Source organism: Saccostrea cucullata, unplaced genomic scaffold (genome assembly GCF_032062105.1).
Source record: "Saccostrea cucullata isolate Sc308-1 unplaced genomic scaffold, CSIRO_AGI_Scuc_v1 ctg453, whole genome shotgun sequence".
Taxonomy (NCBI): Eukaryota; Metazoa; Mollusca; class Bivalvia; order Ostreida; family Ostreidae; genus Saccostrea; species Saccostrea cuccullata.
In genome coordinates, this window is record NW_026921068.1 from 20,163 (window position 1) to 42,248 (window position 22,086).

General features: G+C 33.1%; 1 protein-coding gene across 1 annotated transcript; it reads right to left on the reverse strand.

Annotated features, from left to right (window-relative positions):
* Positions 1-2,958: 2,958 nt before the first annotated feature.
* LOC134259094 (uncharacterized) lies at positions 2,959-5,973 on the reverse strand. The gene is made up of 2 exons (XM_062741690.1): positions 5,791-5,973; positions 2,959-4,782 (listed from the first exon to the last, which is right to left on the reverse strand). Exons 1-2 carry the CDS (start codon positions 5,833-5,835, stop codon positions 3,598-3,600), a joined length of 1,230 nt encoding a protein of 409 aa, XP_062597674.1. The 5' UTR covers positions 5,836-5,973; the 3' UTR covers positions 2,959-3,597.
* Positions 5,974-22,086: the final 16,113 nt, after the last annotated feature.

The window sequence follows — 22,086 nt, forward strand, 5'->3', positions numbered from 1 at the left end:
AATCTGAAAACCTACAAGCATCTGCTTATGTCTACCTATACTGTAGAGTATTTACCACCCTTTGGCCCGTATTTTGGAGAAACATGTATTACTTTCTCCTTCCGATGAGGGCTTCACTCCTTCCGATGAGGACATCTTCACTCATGAAGCTTTACATGGGAAGTAGTCAGAAATCAAGTGAGCTATCATATAAATCTAAATTTACCTGGCACTGTCCATTAAATTAAACAATACAGCTATTGTTTTCACCTCCACTCTCTGGACAATCAAGTGTGTTACGTAGTCATAGGAAATACATAACCATCACCTGGGACAGTTTATTAAGTTAACAATAGAGAAAATGTTTTAAGTAGGATAAAGTCCTCAAACTGTCCATTCTGTGAGAGAAAAAACTATTCTCGGCCCTTCGGGCCTCGAACAGTTCTTTCTCTCACAGAATGGACAGTTTACGGACTTTCTCCTTTACTTTATACCTTAGAAACAACAATCTTCTTGTTTGATTTTTTATACGTATATGATACATGATGTAACCCCCCCCCCCCTTTTTCCCTAAATAAACACGGGGATATTGAACTTCATGATAAACGTGGATCTATAAATTATTTAAAAAGTCGGCGTATTTGAATGCACGCTTCTGCATTCTGAAACACGAGAACTAATGAAAATGATATACAGAAATAGGTTTATGACGACATCATCGTAATTTTGCTGTCACAAGAAAAGTGATTTTAAAAACTTACCAGCATTACGAGCATGCACGTTAATATGTATACATGTACTGTAATGTTACCAGTACGGTGCAGTTCTATACTTCTATAACAGTTTCATTGAATAACTGCAGTTTGAAAATACTCATACAGTGCGTGCATAGGATGATCCGTTAAAAAGAAACCCATGTCCCAATGCCCATTGTTTGCGAGATTGAACCTAACAATTTTAAAAATTAATATTTTTACAGTTAAACATTCTTTTTTAAAAGCAGATTGAGAATATGATATTTGTTAAAATAAACTGATGCAAATTTAGAAAATTTGATCTGCCAATACACACAGAAACGTACACTTGCGTAGGATTACATAGATTTATACGTTTAAAGTCCGAGGCTGACTTTTTAAGATTATTACGATATTCAAAAAGGCACAGTGTTATGTGTAAATGTACCGACTTTTGTAAAAAAAAAAAAAAAAGAGTCAGTGAAATAGGGAAAGCCAAAGAAAGAGCAAGGAATAACTGAGAGAGGAGAAGACCAGGAAGCGATAGAATCATTTCATTTTCCAGAAATAAATGAAATCATTTATCCGCATGCAGGTTTAGTTTCACTTTCACACACCGCTGTCAATCGATCGAATCCAGCTTTACTTATATGCGTGCTACCGATCGAGTAACTGTATATATACCGGTATATGCTCATAATCTGATCGTGCTTAAAAAAAATTAATTGGAAAATTAACAAATCATATTTTGTGTTAGAAATTTATTCAACGATAATTGCTATTTGACAGCGTCTATATTTATATACAACTCGAGTACATAAGTTCTGCTCTCTTTGGACATCGTCTCTCTCTAATTATATTGATATGTAGAAGGATGACAAATAAATAACACGGATAAAACATGCTAAAATCTTGCAAACATGCAACAGGATGTTAAAAGACAAACACTATCTGGTTTGAAAATCATATATTTATGCCAAGTTTTAGTCAAAACAATGATATTTCTTAAAAATTACGCTGCATAAGACATGCTCGGCTATATAAATATTAGTACATAATGTAGCGAGTGGGTCTTACTGACGTTATAAGCAAAGGGAGATAAGCCGCGCTGGTTGAAGCTCATCTTCGCAGTCAAGTATCTTTGATCAACTCTGCTGCCTCCAACTTGCGTAAAAAATCCAAAATGTTATTTCAGGCTGATTAATGTTGCTCAGATATACTTATTTCCGTATACAACCCCAAATGCTCAGGACATTGTTTCGTATGACCTTTAATTATGCCCCCGTAAACGAAGTTTCGGGGGTATATAGTTTTTGTCGTGTCCGTCCGTCTTTCTTTAACCTTTAACCATAACTTTTGATTTAGTGGAGCCATGACTTTCATATTTCACATGTGTATTCCTTGTGACAAGACCTTTCTTTGGGTACCACCAAATTTGAACTTTTGACCTTGACCTTGGAGTTTGACCTACTTTTACATGAAAATTTTAAACTTTTACTTTGGCCATATCTTTTGAATAGTAGATACCAGGACATTTATACTTCACATATGTATTCTTTGTTGAAAGACCTTTCATTGGATATCAACAACCTTGACCCTTTGACTTCGTCTATGGATTTCCGTTCCTTTGAAAAAACTTTAACCTTGGCCATAATTTTTGAACGGTAAGGGATAGGGCTTTCATACTTCATATATATGTAATCCTTGTGAGAAGACCCTTTATTGGATACCAAGCACTTTTACCTTTTGACCTTGACCTTTGAGTTTGACCTACTTTTAAAAAGCAAACCTTGACCATAACTTTTAAAGGGTAAGGGCTAGTGCTTTCATACTTTACATATTTAATCCTTGTTACAAGACCTTTCATTTGCTAACAAGAACTTTGACCCTTTGACCTTGACCTTGGAGTTTGACGTACTTTGAAATTTTTTTTAACCTTGGCCATAACTTCTGAACGGTTAGGGCTAGGGCTTCCATACTCTACACAAGTATTCTATGTGGCAAGACCTTTCATTGGATACCAATTACCTTTACCTTTTGACCTTGAGCTTGGAGATTTTTGTACCTATTGAAAAAACTTTAACATTTGCTTTCTTTCAAATTTCACAATTGTTTTCCAGTGAGAATACCCTACTTTTGGTACCAATCAATTAAATTTGTATGTAAGAAAAGTTTAATCTTTGCTATGTTGCCATACGGGGGCATCTATGTTTCACAAACACATCTTGTTTTACCAAGAAATAGATAGGGAAATAATCTGATGAAGAAAATAAGGACCATAGGTATTCAGCATTGTGGCTCATGGGCATCTTGTTTTAGTTCCATTTATTGACAAAAGCATTAATTAATTTATTTGGCATGCTAGTATATTTAAAATAGATAATCAAATGACTTAAAGTCAGAATATTCAAATTTAATAATAATCATTACAGCATGTCAAGCAAGGATTTCTTTTTAAATCCATGTTTGTGGTTTTACTCATAAAAAAATGATCTGAATTGGTACAATAATGCTTTGAAGTTCATTATCACATGGGTTTATAAATTGTAACATTTATTTAAGCAAATTGGTGCCACAGTATAAAAAAAAAATAAAAAGAAAACAGTAAACATTTCATAATATTGAATTTAAAATATCTTTCTTTCTCGTTGAATGAAATATGGAGTTAATGAACAGTTTCAAGTTCAAAATTCCATTTAAACAATACAAATCACAAGCAGACCTGCTAAGCATCAGAGCTAGGTGGGTTCAGACGCCATGGAGGAGTAAGCCATCTCGCTATTTTTATTGATGAGTACAAACAATATGGATGCTGCAAAAAAATTAGACAATTGATGAATAAAAATGCAAAGACTTCGATGAATATATTTCTAAGCCTTGAAGCTCACATAAGTTTCAGTTTACACCATCTTGCAAAGTGACTAGAATCGTTTGAAAAGAAAACAAACAATTGTTCTCCCAATCTTTTTCTCGCACGCTTTACTACTTCGTCTGGATTATATACATGATAGGGAGGCTCAGTGTACTCCAGCTTGATGCATTTCCCATCAAATTTTATTTCCAATTCTTCCTCCTTGATTGTTCGATGGGCGAATATTCCACAGAAGGCGTAATGGGCGATGGTACACACTACGGACTTTTCTGTCGGACTTTTCTTTTCTAAAACCACTGCCTCGTGCCACAGATTGTAGTAGGAATATCGGATGATATCTCCCATTTCAATATCTTGTTCTGTAACAACAGGCTTCAACTTGACAGCAAGAAGTTTTTTATTCATCTCATAACAGTCTTTGCAAATGATTTTGTTTTCGAATTCCTTTTCGTTTCTTGTCAGTTCATCGCTTATCCCAACAAAACCCCTAGCCCAAAATAATTTCCACGTCAATCTGAACTTTGTTACTTGTACGCTAAAATTTTGTCCTGTAACACAATGTGTAGCAAAATGTTCACAATTGTTATCGAAAAGATCATATTTGTACTTTACGCTCTCTTCTTTGTCATCATATATATTTTTGGCGCGTTGGATGGTTTCTTTTTTCGAATATTTTCTATTTCTGTATTCTACTACACATATCTTTTCTTTTTCAAAGTCAAATTTTTTGAAAGTTGATTGGATTTTGGCTTTTCCACCAAATAGCTTTGAAAGCCCGACAACAACCCCAGAGAAAGTATTTGTTGCTTCTATGATTTCAAAAGTCACCCCATCGTCTAATTTTGATATAATTATCCCGTGGTGGTCATATACTGCCCCACTACAGATCACGTGATCGCCAGCTTCAATTCCATCCGACGAAAAGACTGGGATGGCTTTCACACATTCAATGCATTTGCCTATTTCAGGATTTTCCTGTTGTGATTCTTGTGATACATCATTTTTCTTCTCATCGAGGTTAGAATCTTCCTCGATGTGTTCCTCTTTCACAGTTTGCTCGATTTTGCTATCTGTCTTACTTTCTTCTGATTCTTTGACTTTTTCTTTAAATTCCGTTATTGTCTGGAAAGATGGTGCTCTCTGCAAAAATTTTGGATCAAGAGAAGTGCTCCTCTCTAAAGCTGGTCGTTGTGTTTTCTGCAGAAGAAACTGTAGAAAAATTATTAAAATTACAAACAAAAACAAGATGTGTTTGGGAAACACCTATACCCCCGTACGACAGCTCAAGATAAAGGTTTTATTTTCAATGTAGATAAAACTCCAAGGCAAAAAGTTTAATTAGACTTTCACAGAATCTCTATTACATTGTGCCATCGTGCACCTTTTATTTTACTTTTTGATAAGACATATATTTTGGGTTTCCCATTGCAAAACATGGACACGGCCATTTGTTCTGTAATATTGATGGGTAGCTATCTCTTATTTACAACTCCTCTTATGCTACTGAAAAAAATTAATGATACTTCAACAGATTCTTTTTTGCATAAAGACATTGTGCACATGCTATTTTATTCTTATTAAGGGTCTCCCAGAGCAAAACATTGACTTTGACATTATAACCATATGGTAGGCGGGGTATCATTTAGTGAGCTCATTGCTCACAGTACCTTTAGTTTTATTTAGTCTTTTAACTTGAGAATTTTACCGAGGGTGATGAGATCGCTGGAATTGAAGATCGCTAACAATATAATGCGTATTTTTATAGTAACTTCTTTAGTGAACATTTTAAAATCGCTCAAATTTCCTTTCTCTAAAATTATATGCCGATTTTAAGAGCAAATAGTTAATTTTCCGCTGGAATTTCCACTTACACGGTAATATACATTGTAGTTTTTTGGTACATGTATACTCGTTCAAGTGAATGTTAAAAATAAAAATCTTGTTCCTATGTTTAGAAAAAAGTGTCCTTTACAAGTTCAGAAGTGTTTTTGTATTCATTAAATAAGTTATATGAGAAATTCTTACGTAATGATGCACTGAAATTATTCATTTAAAAGTAAAACAAATTATTAAAATGTCTACGAAACGGTAACGGAAACGAAAGTAATTAACAACGCAGAAAGTTGACGAGGTAGCCATTGCTGGCTAATTTATAAAAGAAACCCAGCAAGAAAGCAAGAAACCCAGCAAGAAAGCAAAACCTACTCTTGTGTCAGAATCGTCATCAGTAGTTGCAGAATTAGAGGCCATTGCAAACGATTTTACACAGTCATGATGTAAAGAGAACAGCTAGATTATCATCCAAACAGTAACATTCGATATACACTGTACTTATCTATATTTTGGCAACTTCCTATTAGCTCATTCACGTAAGTACGAAAGCCTAGTAAGGCTTATGTCAAATTTAAACTCTCTTGATGGATGTCAGAATAAACAGACGTACCAAATAAGAGAAATTCGGTTCAAAGATATATGTACGAGTAGTTTTAATTAAACAATATATTCATCCTCTCTTTCCAGGGAAATGTTAATCGTGTACACGTTTTATAAAATTCTTGTTTTTTTCCTCTACGTACGTACTGTGCAGTAACCGCCATGCTTTCTTTATGCAGGTTATCGGTGATGTAGATGTGCTAGTGAGTAATTTTTATTTTGACGAAGAGTCCGTCAACGTTTTTTGATAAATGTAAAATAAAAGTATGTTTTAAATTGATTATAGGAACAACCAGCTCTTTGTGTTTTCAACTAAAAATGTTTCCATTGGAATTGCAGTGTAATTTACACGTTGGAATGTAATAAGAGTTTGAAAATTTCATCGGTCTTAAGGACATGTATGCTTCTTCGATAAACGTTTATTTTTTAACATACATAGAATAACATTGTTCGGGTTGAAATGGGACAAAAACATTGAAAAATGTTGCAAGTTATTTTCTGGTAAATGAAGGAAGAAGAATTTTCAGTATGAAACATAAAATATGAAAAGGCAGTGAAATTAATGGTTATCTCATCAACTTGTCTCACCGAGTACTTGGCACCAATTGTACGTTTGTTTCTTATGATTTAAATGTTTTAGAGAGTTTGATAGTAATAAATGCATACATTTTTTTTTTACCGATAATATGATTATCTCATAAAACATGTCTAGAAGAGTCAGAAAAAAACACATTTATTTTTTGAAATTTAATTTTTGAAAATAAATTCATTATAAGTTTGAATATTTTTGACTCTACAGATACAATCATAAAAAATAGATGTTTCAATGAAATATATGGAAATAACGAACAGTATTCAAGCTCAAAAGTCCATTCAAACTATACAAATTAGGAACAGAGCAAACACTGACCTCTAAATCATCAGAGGTGGGATCAGGTGCCATGGAGGAGCGACCGACCGGTCACACTCACCGTGTGCTCCTTGTCATGATCATAAAATAACGGAAAAATCCATCGAAAAGTCGGTGTGTAAATAATGGTCAAATAATTAGTATGAAAAATGTCAGTCAGCATTTGACTTAATGATAAATTGAATTTACTGACAAGGTCATTGTATCGACCAGAGAACATACAATATCATGACTTCATACGAGACTATTGGTATTCTGATTCCATCAACTTGCTTGTCAATTACGTTTTAAAAGTCCCTCGTTTTAGAAATAGTTCATGCGCAGAGAAGCTCAAGAGATTGCGTATCGCATCACCTAAAAGATTTAAAGCACATATGCAGGTGATAATTGTATATTGCTGCTTAAGTATGGGGAGCTGATATTTGAAAAGTTTAAGGTAGTCCGATCCTCAGGTTTATGAAATTAGCAGTTAAGTAATCAAAAATACTCATAAAAGTATCTCTGAATCCACAAACTTATGTAATTTTATCCACAGTATTTCTTTAAAGTTAAAGATCAAAGTTAATCATATCATGTAGGGAAAATTGTCAAATCTCCAATATTTTTGCAGAAAAAGCGAATTGGAATATCAGCAATGCATTTTCTAATTGCAAATTGATCAACAAATATATTTTAGGCTGAAAACGATAGGTATCCAGGCATTCAGAGAAATTGTCATGATTTTTATACTTATTTGGCATTTGTTGTCTTCTATTTCCGTCATGTATTCTATAACACATAGTGTAAAAGGCTTTTGCTATCATCGCAAGACACCATAAATCACTTCCCATTTCATATCATGCTAAAAGCATCGGTATCTAAGGCTGGATTCAAAAAAGTCTTATTATACCCCCCGCTTGAAAAGCGGGAGGGTATATAGTGATCGGGATTTCCGTCCTTACGTCTGTCTTTCCTTCCGTCCGTCTGTACGTCCGTCCGTCCGTCTGTTACGCTTTTTCTCTTATCCGCAACTCCTCTTATACTACTGAGTGAAATTAAATGAAACTTTCACAGAATCTTTATTACATATTGCCATTGTGCACCTCCTATTTTACTTTTTTATTCGACGCGTATTTTAGGTTTCCCAGAGCAAAACATGGACATTGTCATTTTTTGTTTACCTATGACGTCACATAATAGAAGCTTCTGGATAACATTTCATAGGACGAGTTATTCCTCTTTACACATTACCGTAAAACAATATAAAGCAACACATCGACATTATGGGAGGCGGGGGGTATCATTTAGTGAGCTCATTGCTCACAGTACCTCTAGTTTCTCTAATATTGTTTTAATTTTTTTCTCCTTTTATAGGGTACAAATGTCGACTTTTAAAAGACCTTTTCAAAGACTTCCAAAGACATTGAATCTTATAAAGATAAATAAAATGAAAAAATTCATTTTGAACCTTCATTATGAAGCATTTCAAATTAAATGTTAATTTTTGGATTATCCTTCCTGGCTGAGGATCGGATATCCTTAAGTCATCAATTTTATCACAAAGCTTCATTGTTATATAACCATTAGCGTCTTTTCTAGTTAAATATTCAAATATGAAACAGATGTTGCAGAATCTGTATTCCAGTCATTTATTTCAAGTTTATTGGGATATATCGTGTCGCCAAATAAATGGAAATAACGATTGTTAATTGATGATACAGTTTAAAAACTCGTTTAGTACGAACAAGGGTATTGCGAATTCACGGATATAGCGAAGTTATCTTGAATTTCCAGCTTTTAAATTTAACAAAATCATTACACGGGCATAACGAATTACAGAAATAGCAAAATGATTACATAGGTCCTAGTGACCTCGTTATAACCGAGTTTTACTGTATGACGTTGAACCTTTCTAAATGTCGATTTGAAATTTATAGCAAGTGTTTTCTTCTCCCGTATGAAATTAAATCTGCTTCATATGAATGCAAAAATATGCCTACTAATAATACAAGTAAAGAAAGAGGATTGGTGTAGTATCATATACACTGCAAATAATGTTTTTTAGAAGTAAACTTTTGTTTGCGTGAGTATTTGAATAAAAAGTATAATATAAATCCGTATACCTAAAGAACATTGTCGATTTTGAAATCATTAGATCGGGGGCCAAGGCCATAAATTCATGCAACATGTCCGTGTATAACTTTTTTCTCAAACAATAGCGTTGAATTACACGACGTACGTTACAAAATGTCTTTCCCAGTTCCAATTTTATTCCTTTAATTTCGACATGTACACCGATTAAATATACAATAAAAGAGCATATTCGTATCTTTAAGAAAAATATGAAAATTATGATACATAATCTTTTCATTGAATCAATTCACGCATGAAAAGTAAGCCCTAAAGTACATCACTTATCAGTTGCACTTATGTGAGTTTTCTGAATTTTTAAACGATTAACTTGTACTTAAAGTTTAAATTTAAATTTTTAAAAAAAAGTTAAAGACTTGATTACACATTGCCCTCTTCATGAATTCATGGCATGCTACACGTCTGTCTTTAATTAAGTGCACATTTGGTAGTGCACTAAATTAAAGACAACCGTGTATCATGCCATAAATCCACGAAAAGAGGGCAATATGTAATAAAGTCTTTATCAAAATTTAAATATTGTTCGGTAAAAATCACTTACCATACTTTTTTTTTCTTTTTATTACTTTGAATTATGTAACAAAATAAAATTTACATGATTTGTCAAGAGTTCACAGAAGGAAAGGAGATAAAGAACACGAATAAACATTTTATTTTGTACCAGAGTGTTCGTCAAGGATATATAGATTTCAATTGCCTTTGAAGTAAAAACTTCATGGTGCATTTACCAATTTAATTAGGGTTTGAATTCGTTTCCTCGACGTTCTAGTTGGTTGTTACTTCAATAAGCATCATATGCGTTTATTTTTTTTCCCTTCCATTATGACATTTACGTCCATCAGAAGTTAGCGAACTGTACATTTACAAAAACTGCAATCGGCAAGTGGTTTGTATTTTGTTTTCCTTCAGTCATGCAGCATTCAATTTGAATGGGTTTTATTCTAAAGTGTTCTTTCATCAAACAACAATGTCTATACATGTATATAACTGAAATCATTTATGTTCATGGGGGAGCAATTTTCGTGGATGGGCCACTCTACCCACGAATTTACATCCCCAAGAACGTTTATTTTGTAAAAAAAAAATATATATTGATTCATTAAATCTACCGTAAAATTAACCCATTAAATACGTTCCCGGGAACAAGTTAAATTTTGCTTGCTCACGAGCATTGACCTCCATGAATTAAAATGATTCCACAGTACTTAAAAAATGATCCCACATCGTCATGATTGTATTATCCTATCATTTAAACTTGTTTCACAGATTTCTTTTCTGAATGTAAGAAATTTTGCTGAAGAGCTTTAAGTTTGTCTAATTTCAAAAATATAATTATAATTCAATTCGTTATCAGATGTACGAAAGCAAAGAAGTAAACAAACAACAGGAAAACTTTTTTTTTTTTTTAAATCGATTTTGATAGTGTCTTAAATCGAAAAGAAAATATGTATTAAATCAATATTTATTGTTGTCTTCATTATTTTTCAAAATTGAAAAAAAAAATGTAACACAAATGCATCAGTTTTGATTATTACGTGATTATGTTTCAGTGTCCAAATGTTATTTATTTTCATGCTTAAAATTGTTTTTTCTTTAATATTTTACTGTTTGCTTTTATTCATTCATTGCTTTTCCGAGTTTGAAACAATGAGAGACTTAATGTATTGCTATACTTATCACACACACCTACTTTACACGATTCGTTTGCTTATATATAAACTAGAGAAAGTTGCATGCAATGGAATCGCATTCTTCTTTACCGTTCGCACCGTTCAAAGTAAACAACAAATTTTTTCACATGATATGTAGTTATGTAAATTTCAATAGAAAGAATTTGCGCCATTTTAAACACGTAACAGTCCACTCAACAGTTTTAAAGAACTGGTTAATATTCAGCACAAAAGGAGCATTTTAATTCGGTTAAAGCATCATTTGCTTCCAAACTTATTATAGTCCACAAGATTAATTTTCATTCAAAGTAATTTGACTTTTCTTTTTAAAAATATTTATATTGTTTTAGCTTTTAAAACTTTTAGTTTAATTTTATTATCATTTTTTTTTTGGGGTATTTTTTACGTATGCATGCAAATGTTGTTTGGATTTTCTATCATAAGGATATGGAGATAACGAACAGTACTCAATCTCAAAGTCCATCAAACAATACAAAATAGGAGCAGAGCAAACACGGACCTCCAAAACATCAGAGGTGGGATCAGGTGCCTATAGTGTTATGTCACCAAAATTAAATCATCCTCGATTTTTTAAAGATGTTCAATCATTTATATTTTCCATTGCAAAATATTTGAAGCATCAAATGAAAACTCGCTGATGTGAAACATTGAATGCTTGGCAAGCTTCGCAAATATACTTTTTCAAAATTTCAAATCGTTGATCACCGCTTCGGAACTTCTCTATAGGTATCAAGGTCTTGTTGAATTTTAAAAATGATGGGCATATCATTAATGTTCAACTACCTTTATTCAACATTATCTCCCAGAGGTAAATTAAATATACATGTAAAATACAATATAGATTCAAAATTGTACACATGCATTATGAACTAGATGTTTGACAGATCATTACCTTACATTCCTCAATCCCCCTTCAACCACCAATTCCACCCCACACTACATTAATTGTGAAGGCATCCAGGATTCTGACTTTTCATTAATTTAACAGTCGGTGTATTCAAGCAATAAACATTATATTGTTGAGTGTGTACTAAACAATTAAGCAGCCGAGTTTTATGAAACGCCAAATTAACATATATTCAAATATTTGTACCTATCTTCAAATAATTGCACCTATCTTCAAATAATTGTACCTATCTTCAATTCATTTGAAGATAGGTACAATTGAATTAAAGATGGGTAAAATTGAATTAAAGATAGGTACGGTTGAATTGAAGATAGGTGTGAATAATTATACATGTACCCGTCTCTAAATACATGTAATTAGTTCTTATTGCCAATATCTTAGTAATTAAGATAGGTTCAATTCAATTGTACCTATCTTCGGATGAGACCTTAAAAACCGAGGCCCCGTGTCAGCGGCAGGCGTTGGCACTATAAAGATCCCTTACTGCTCAATGGCCCTGAGTGCCGAGTAAAGGTCAAAATTGAAGCCCTTCACGGGCATACGGTGACGTCTCCATATGAGTGAAAAATTCTCGAGAGGGACGTTAAACAATATACAATCAATCAATGTATACCATAGTGCGAGTATACTCGAATCCCGAGGAATGCACTTAAAGCAGAAGAAGAAGAATGTACCTATCTTCAAATCAGTTGTATCTATCTTCAAATAAATTAATCATGCAAACTAAGTTTTGTCTAAAGATATTTCAATTTTTGGGTCACCTGAGTAAAACTCAGGTGACCTATTGCTATCTGTTTTCGTCCGTCGTCGTGCGTTGTCCGTTAACATTTGAACATTTTCAGCTTCTTCTCTGCAACCACTGAACCAATTTCAACCAAATTTGGCACAAAGCATCTATGGGTGAAGGGGAACAAAAATTGTTTATTTCATGGTCCCTGCCCCCCTGGGGCCTGGGAGTGGGGCGAAAACCACTAAAATTAATGCAATCTTTAAAAATCTTCGTCTTTACTCCTGGACATCAAGCAGTCAAACTGTTTGCATGATTGTAATCACCATTGAGTCCTCTACCAAAATCATGAAATTCATGGCCCTGGGGTCAGGGGTTCTATTGCTAGGGCGGAGCTAAATAAGTATATAGTGAAAATGCATTATTTCTTTGAAAATCTTCTTCTCTGCTCCTGGGTATTAAATAAACTAACTAAGTGCATAGTAATGATGAGCAAGAGTGCCTCTACCAAAATTGTGAATTTTATGGCCCCAGGGTCAGGGGTTCTGGTGTTAGGGCGAGGCTCTATAGATTATATAGTGAAAATTCAGGAATTCTTTGAAAATCTTCTTCTATGCTCCTGGGTATTAAATAAACTAACTAAGTGCATAGTTATGATGTGCAAGAGTGCCTCTACCAAAATTGTGAATTTTATGGCCCCAAGGTCAGGGTTCGGGTGTTAGGGCGGGTCTATTGATTATATAATGAAAATACATGAATTCTTTGAAAAAATTTCTTTTCTGCTCCTAGGAATTAAATAAACTAAGCACATAGTTATAATGAGCAAGAATACCTCTTCCAAAATTTTGATTTTATGGCCCTAGGGTTAGGGGTTCTAGTGATAGGGTGGGGCTCTATTGATTATATAGTGAAAATACATTAAATCTTTGAAAATTTTCTTCTCTGCTCTTGGGTATTTAGCAGATGAACTACCTATGTAGTTATGATGAGCAAGGACCCTAATCTTCCAGAATTGTGAATTTCAAGGCCCCAGGGTCAGGGGTTCCATAGGGGTGGGGGTGTACTTATATACTGAAACTGGATGAATTGTTTGAGATCTGCTCCTTGGTATTAATCAAATATTTTTGAAAAGCAAGGGTGCCTTTTCAAAAATTGTGCAATGTGTGGATCTAGGCCTAAGGGTCAGGGGTTCATGTGTGATAAGGGCATTACTGATTATTGCTGAATATTACTGATTACTTGAAATGCATTTTTGTTCCCCCACCCTGCCTATGGGTATTAAGTAAACAAACTAAGCAACTGCTAAGTGTTTTGTTATGATGATCAATGGTGCCTCTTTCAAAATTGTGAACGCCATAGCATCTGGCTTAAAACATGAATCAAATTAAATCACTCATAATGCTCAGGTGACCTATAAGGCCCATGGGCCTCTTGTTATTCTAATAAAAAAAGTGATTTTAAGTGATAAAAAAATTGTTAAGATAAATAAGGAGGTTTGCAGAGTGGTATAATTTTGAACATCTTTGAAAGATTACAAACTCTTAATACATGTAGTTTAAAAATTCATTATTTGCATCATTTACGATCAAAATACCGGTTAGTCCAAAATTTATATACCAATCTAGACATACATTTTACTTTTTTATCATGTCCTTAAGGGGGAAATAACAAACTACAACAATATCCAAAGGATTTCTACAGTTTCTTAGTGTACTCGGACAAGCGCAGACTACGGAACAAATACAATTTCCTCTCAGTCTTGCATCAGAATGTTTTTTAACCAGAGGCCCACCGGCCTTATAGGTCACCTGAGTACCATGTAACAACTTTCCAACAATTGAGTTTGGTTCGTGTTTTAAACCAGAGGCCATGAAGTTCACAATTTTGAAAAAGGTGCCATTGCTTATCATAATTATAAACTTAGCATGCTTACTCTATTTAGTTTATACCCAGAGGTAGATCAGAGTAACAAAGAGAAAATGCACTTCCACTTTATAACCAGTTGTGCACCCCACCCCAAAGGAAGCAATGACCCTGGAGCCACATAAAATTTGGAAATTTTATCATAGATTTTATTTCATCATAAATGATTGATTTATACCAAAGAGCAGATTTCAAAGCATTACTTTATTTTCAGACTATGTAACCCACCCACCCCCTCCGATACCCCATCCAAGGGGGGGGGGCATGAAATTAACCATTTTGCTAGATGCACCTTTCTTCCTTATAAATATATATACTTGGATCATTAGCATAATACCTAGGAGCAAAGGAAAAGATTTTAAAGAATTAAGGTATTTTCACTACCATTACACCTAATGGCAAAACCCCTGACACAGCGGCCACGAAATTCACAAATTTGGTTAAGGCATAATTACTGTATACTAAATTAGTTTATTTAATACCCAGGAGCAGAGAAGAAGATTTTCAAAGAAATAATGCATTTTCACTATATAATCAATAGAGCCCTGTCCTAACACCAGAACCCCTGACCCTGGGGCCATAAAATTCACAATTTTGGAAAAAGCACTCATGCTCATCATAACTATGTTCTTAGTTAGTTTATTTATGACCTAGGAGCAGAGGAGAAAATTTTGAAAGAATTGATGCATTTTCATTATATAATCAATAGAGCCCCGCCCTAGCACTAGAACCTGTGACCCTGGGGCCATGAATTTCACAATTTTGGTAGAGGACTCAATGGTTATTACATTCATGCTAACAGTTTGACTGCTTGATGTCCAGGAGTAAAGACGAAGATTTTTAAAGATTGCATTAATTTTAGTGGTTTTGGCCCCACCCCTCAGGCCCCAGGGGGGCAGGGACCATGAAATTCACAATTTTTGTTCCCCTTCACCCATAGATGCTTTATGCCAAATTTGGTGGATATTGGTTGAGTGGTTGCAGAGAAGAAGCTGAAAATGTTCAAATGTTAACACACGACGTACGACGAACGACGCACGACGATGGATGAAAACGGATAGCAAAAGGTCACCTGAGTTTACTCAGATGACCTAAAAATATATATTTTCATAATGATTAAAATGAAATGCATATTTTAAACAGTTTAATTTCCTTTATTGTATTAAGCAGGCCACTTCTACCTCCAAACCCCCAAAAGAAGAAGCATAGTTTTAAATTTTATGCATTACTTTAAATGGAAAGCAATTTACAGAGTGGATGCATTCCTTGATGTTGGAATTGTGTTAAACTGTTTAACAAAAAAACTTGATTTTTTTCTAGCCTAATTAATATTTGTGGACAAACAGCTAGGGAGACTGACAAATAAACATGCAAAAAAGAACATATAAGCTCGTGAAGCTTATCCTTCCTGGCTGAGGATCTGATTACCTTAATTGTTAACATCAGTCACGTTCTTTGAAAAAAAAATGTAATTAATATCTTAAAGTGCTTAATATCGTTCGACATCATTTGATGTTTCAAGGTCTGTAAATTTGAACTAATATGAAAGTTTTCATATTATAAATGTGCATCAGACCATTGCAATAGAATACTAATGTCTCTTTGGTAATGAAAAAAATTTAACATCATTAATATTTACCTATGACTTTAAAATCTTAGTGCATATATTAGGTATTTTATTTTATCTAAATACATTGTATGTACTTTATTATGTCCTTGGCCGAAATATCATCCTTCGTGCTAACAGAACTGAGTTGATTTAATTAGTTTTGACTTTTCAAGACCCCAATATGAATTTCCTAGCTGATATTTTGTCATTGAAATTCGTCTGAATTATTAGATTCCATAGTTTTTCCCAACGTTTTTATTAAAATCTTAAACTTTGACTTCAGTTTCTACTCGGAAACTTCAGTGTTAACATTTGTTTAAAATTTTCGGAAATAATCTACCGGTAAAATTAATTGGCAAAACAAATTGTTTCTTAGGAATCAGGGTCAGCTTTTGGAGTCTATATAGATATAAATCTCTTTTTACGAAAGTTACGAAAGTTAAGGTCGTCCCACATCTAAATACTAGTATTTTTTTAACTGACCTATGATCTATAGACCCAATATCTAAAAACATGACACCCCTACTCACGTAGGGTTATGTTTTCAGAATTGATGGTACAAAGTTTGTAACTTGGATGATTTTATCAACTTGGATGATTTTAAATGTAAAATTCATGAATAAATATTTAGGGGGGGGTCTTAAACGCTATAGGGTTTCTTTTAATAATATTATGAAATTATTAAGGATATCAAATCATTTACTTTATCCGACTTTCCGTTGAGCATGATTTTTTTTAATTCTTTGTTTTCTTTTTAAAGTTTTTTGATGTCTTTCAAATGATAAAATGCACTATATTTAGAATTTCTTTAGTTTTTCTGTTATTGGTCTTAGATTGGTGCAATTGAATATTAAAGATTCTCCCAATTTCATTTCTGGGTGTTCCTTAATGATATTATTTATTTATACTTCTGTTAAAATGTTTTCTTTATAAAGTTCAGAAGGTAAAATAGCTATCCCTTATAGTTCACGTATAGCAAAGCTATACCCCAGGGTATAGTTTTTGCTATTCACTCTCGGAAAATTTTCATGCAATTTTTGCCGCCAATTTTGACTTCCAGCGATAAATCTATTGACTGATGATGTCTTAATGACTTCAATAGCATTATGACGTCATCAGGATTTCAGGTGGTTATTCTTGCAGCATTATCTTACTCCAAAAAATAAAAATTCAAACCTCAGAAATTATATTATACATCAGTATAATAAAAACACTTATCCACGGGTTTTGAGTGGGATAGCTCATTTATCAAACCCTTGACAGGGACTATTCCCTGTAGCGGGTTTGATAAACGAGATATCCCATTCACAACCATTGGATAAGTGTATTTTGCTACGTCTAGACTTGAATTCATTTTTTTTCTTCGGATTATGTTTTTAATGAAGCGTATTTGATAAATGTATTCTTACCAATTTTAGTATTAAGGAGTACAGGAACAAAAATTATTTCAAATTCCCCGGCACATGTAGCGATGGAGATGAGACCATAGACTTCTTTTATAAACAAAAGAAATCTCAATCCTGTTAAATAGAATAATAAATGTCTTCATGACCATAATAAACAATGAAAACAATGCATATTTTAAATCAAGAATATTTACACTTACACGTCTCTACCCATGGGATCATGAACCATCGTATGCTGTAAATTGTGTTGAAAATATTTTGAAATCAAGCAATCTAAAATTAAAATGATGTTTAACTTTGCATCATTAATTACTATTGTATGCAAATTAAAAGTTTTAATTCAGAAATGACAAATACTAGTTTTATGCAAAATATGTTGAAGAAAATTGTTTACTTTACTCTTACCTCAAAGTTCATCGTTTTTTTTAAAAGAGATATCAGACACTAATACTGTCTTTTAATAAAATCTTAGTCCGGAAAGTTTATTTTATAAACTTTTTTTTAAAGTGCATGAAGAATCTCCGTAGTAAAAAGTGTTGATCTACAACCTTAACTCACTTAAAAAAATACATACCAATTACGTGTAATCTCCATGATGCAGTTTGTAAATCACAAGATCATCGAATGAAAATGTTTTCACATACATGTACGAATAAGTTTGCAAATATGAATAATAAGCTTTTGAACATGTCACAATTTTTTTTCAAAAACTTGTAAAACGGATGATTTGTTTAATTAATAAAGTTTTACACAAAATATGTTTTGAACACTGGTATTTAAAAAAAAAGTTTGGCTTCAAAATAATAAATTTCTCTGCTTTTGTGATCTGAATTGTGTTTTTGTTAAGTTTCTAGTAGAGTTTAATGAGTGGCAAAAGATACATGCAGATTGCACGTTTACATACGTTAAATTTGTATTCAGATTAGAGTACCAAGGGACTTTTTAAAAGGTTTTTTTTCCATTTGCGAATGTAATTAATAGTGTGATTTTTTATAATGCCAGCTAAATGGATTTTAGACTTTCATCAGTGATATTGTCTCGTTGATCAAAGGTTTAACTTACGGTTTTTTGTATATAATGTAAATTTTCTTTCATATAGAATTTAGAATATAAAGAAAAAAGGTAATTTATTGATAGACATTTAAACAAGATATGCTTCACTTGATTTACTTTACCTAACCTATATAAAAGACAAACAAGGTGCGTTTCTGAAACACGGATGTCTCCGTATTGCAGCTCATGGAGACGGTATTTTTTGTTTTTGAAACACTGATGCCTCCGTATTGCAAGTCATGGCGACGGTAGAGTTTCCTAAATGCAAGGTCAATAGGTAAAAATTTTGGCATCCAAGGAAATGTTTTGTTACAAGGAATACACCTCATAGGTCAAATCGAAGGTTAAAGCATTCAAAATTGTTGATATTCAAGGGAAAGTCTTGTCACCAGGGATATATATACCGAATATAAAAGCCCTAGGACCAACTATTCAAAAGTTATGGTCAAGGTTAAAGTTTTACAAAAGTGTTGTCACCGAAAAAAAAAGTTCCAATCTCTCACCAGAGCGCTTCGCTATAACACCTCTGTCACCGTGTAACTGTCAAGATTCTTGGCAAAACTTACTTTTACCCTGCATCATAAATTATATTTTTTTAAGTTTTATATCCTTGCCTTAGATTTTAAATTAATTTACATTTGAAAATCAGTAACAGATACCGGTTTATCTTTTTACGCTATCTTACAAGAGATTATTTCTCGGCAAGATATTGAGAACGGGGAAATTTTAAAACGCAATGCCAACAAATATCAACATGGTTTACTTCTTATTGACAAACAACTTGCAGCAATATCATAGTATACAGAAAAGTAAAGGTTTTAGCCTTCCTATAGGTATGATTTTGATTAACATTTGAAAACAAGATGTGTTTGTGAAACACTATGGGAACACACCTGTGGAAAGTGAAACATATAGCTCCAACCAATCAAAATTTATGGGCAAGGTTAACGTTTTTGCAGACAAACAAATAGACAGAGCAAAAAAATTATATGCCGTCCTATTTTGAATACGAGGGCATAAAATATCCAGTACAAACTATACGAAGAAATGGAACAACCATTTAAATATAGTTTTAGCCGATAATCCAACAATGCCAGAACTACACAAATTATAAACGCTAATAATTTGCAAAGGTTTTGGTCAGACACGTGTACAGATTCAAGATATGTATACACGCATAAATAGAATAGGTGTAATACGACAGATTATTACCTACCAAACTCTCAACCCCCTACATGTACCTACATTGCGACTACTGGATTCTTGGATGATTTGCAAAAGGTTATGGTCTCACACGCGAACATATTCTTAAAGATATGTATGCGTATAAATAGAATTTATGTATTCTTATGCTTACAGGCATGCTCACTGCAGCTTGTTTTTGCTAATTTTGTATAAGTCAAATAAAACACTTTCATAGAGATGAATAATGTCATTTATTAAAATGACGGTATAAATGTGACCAATTTAACAAACAAGAAGGGGATCAGTTTCACAAGCTTGATTAGCAGTTACGTAAAATATGATAATGTCTGATCCCACAAAACTGACTAGAAAAAAGTATCTGTAAGACAAGACAATCAAAACATCATATGAAAAAGTTAGCAAAAAGATGGCACATCAAAACAAAATATGCCAAAAAAAAATATATGTAAGACAAGACAATCAATACATCATATAAAAAAAGTTAGCAAAAAGATGGCATATCAAAAACAAAATAGGCCAAGGATAGTAGTGAAACAAAGTACATAAAACAGTATAAACAAATCGAGTCAGAACTAATCAAATATATGATTTTATATGACACATTATTAAAATGACGGTATTAATGTGAACAATTTAACAAACAAGAAGGGGATCAGATTCACAAGCTTTGATTAGCAGTTACGTAAAATATGATAATGTCTGATCCCACAAAACTGACTAGAAAAAAGTATCTGTAAGACAAGACAATCAAAACACCATATGAAAAAATTAGCAAAAAGATGGCACATCAAAACAAAATTGGCCACAAGATGTGACATGCAAGTCACATCCATGTTAGATGTGACATGCAGAATAGATTAGGTGTAATTCGACTTCTCGGGAGGTCAACATTACCTCTACATCATCAAAAATTTCAACTCATTACCGCTACATTTTTTCAAATTTTCGACCGATCATTACAGCTACATTTTTTTAGCCGAAAACAACTCATTACCGCTACATATGGAATCAGCCAGGCATCCAGGTACCGGATATAAGTTCCAATCACAAAGCTTTCACAAAGGATTCAGCACAATGTTTTACATTTCTCATTTTAAAATTTTTGAATTTTTGGCAATGTCAACAAATTAACACCCCCCCCCTTTGCAAAGATCAACATAATTGAAAATTTGGACGTACATGGCAATGTTAATTAAAACGTTTGGTTGCTGCCGTGTAAGCATAAACTGCTTCAAATACTTGAATATAATATTTAGTCCATGATTTGTTGTATCTCATTCTGTATACACATGTATTTTGAGTCGCGTGTGAATGTGGGATTTTGTATTTCAGGGGATACAGGTCTTATGCATGTAATTGTATACCGGTATGTTGTACTTTACATCAATCTCTATATGGCTAACGAAATAGGCAATGTAGCGGTAATGTATACTTTTATATGTAGCGGTAATATAATGTTTTTGTGGCGTTAATGACTGTGTAGCGGTAATGAAAATTTTGAAAATGTAGCGGTAATAATACGCACCCGACTTCTCGACCCCCTTTCCACATTGCAACTCTTTGACTGTTAGAATGTTCACCAACGCCCTCCATTTTTCACAATACACAGTCATGTAAATCAAAATTCTTGGTATTATTTTTTTTTATTAAGGAGGGCCTTACGTACGTATTCTTAACAGTTTATCCTCTTGAATTTGAATTGAATGTTCATTTGCATTGCATGAGTATGTACAGTATGTAGAAATCAAATACTGATATTGATAAAAACAAAAACAAAAAAACATGAACGCCAGTCGATGACACTGAATGCATTAAAAGTGAGAGAGGGGAATAAGGGAAGGAGGGATTTTCACTTCTTTGGGTGAATGCATTCGTTAAGGAAGGGTACAGTCTGTAGTGTCTGTGGCGGATGAAATTAAATAAATCAAACATGCATTGTAGTTGCTGACATATGAACATTTTTAATTTATTTATCGATTCACTTGCATTATTCAATGTTTCAAGGTCTATCAGTTCGAAATGAAAAAAAAATATTCCGCATAAAAGCTTGTCCGACCATTGCAATAGAATACTAGTAACAATGTTCTTTCGGTCACAAACAAAAATTAGAATCCTTTACTTCAAGCTGTCAAACTTTCAAACATGAAGGTGGCTTTATTGTGCCCAAAAAATTAAATACGCTTGACAAGTTATGAAATTCGCTTAAATGTGAGTTGGGTAGATGAATATGACAAATCATTAAAGAATATTACATGAAGGAGTACCATTTTAGAAATATGACGTCATTAATTTGGTACATTTCTAAGTTTTATGTAGAAAAACTTTTTTAAAAAAATCAAAATAACTCATTTCTTTACTAATTTTCTTTAGAAAATAGTATCTGCAGCCGTCGCTCGCTTCAAATTTTTGATATAATGTGTACCTTGTTCTTTGATTTTGGGGCAATTTAAAGTACATGAACTGCATTATCTTGGTATGCAATTCTGTCCTTGGCCGCAATACCATT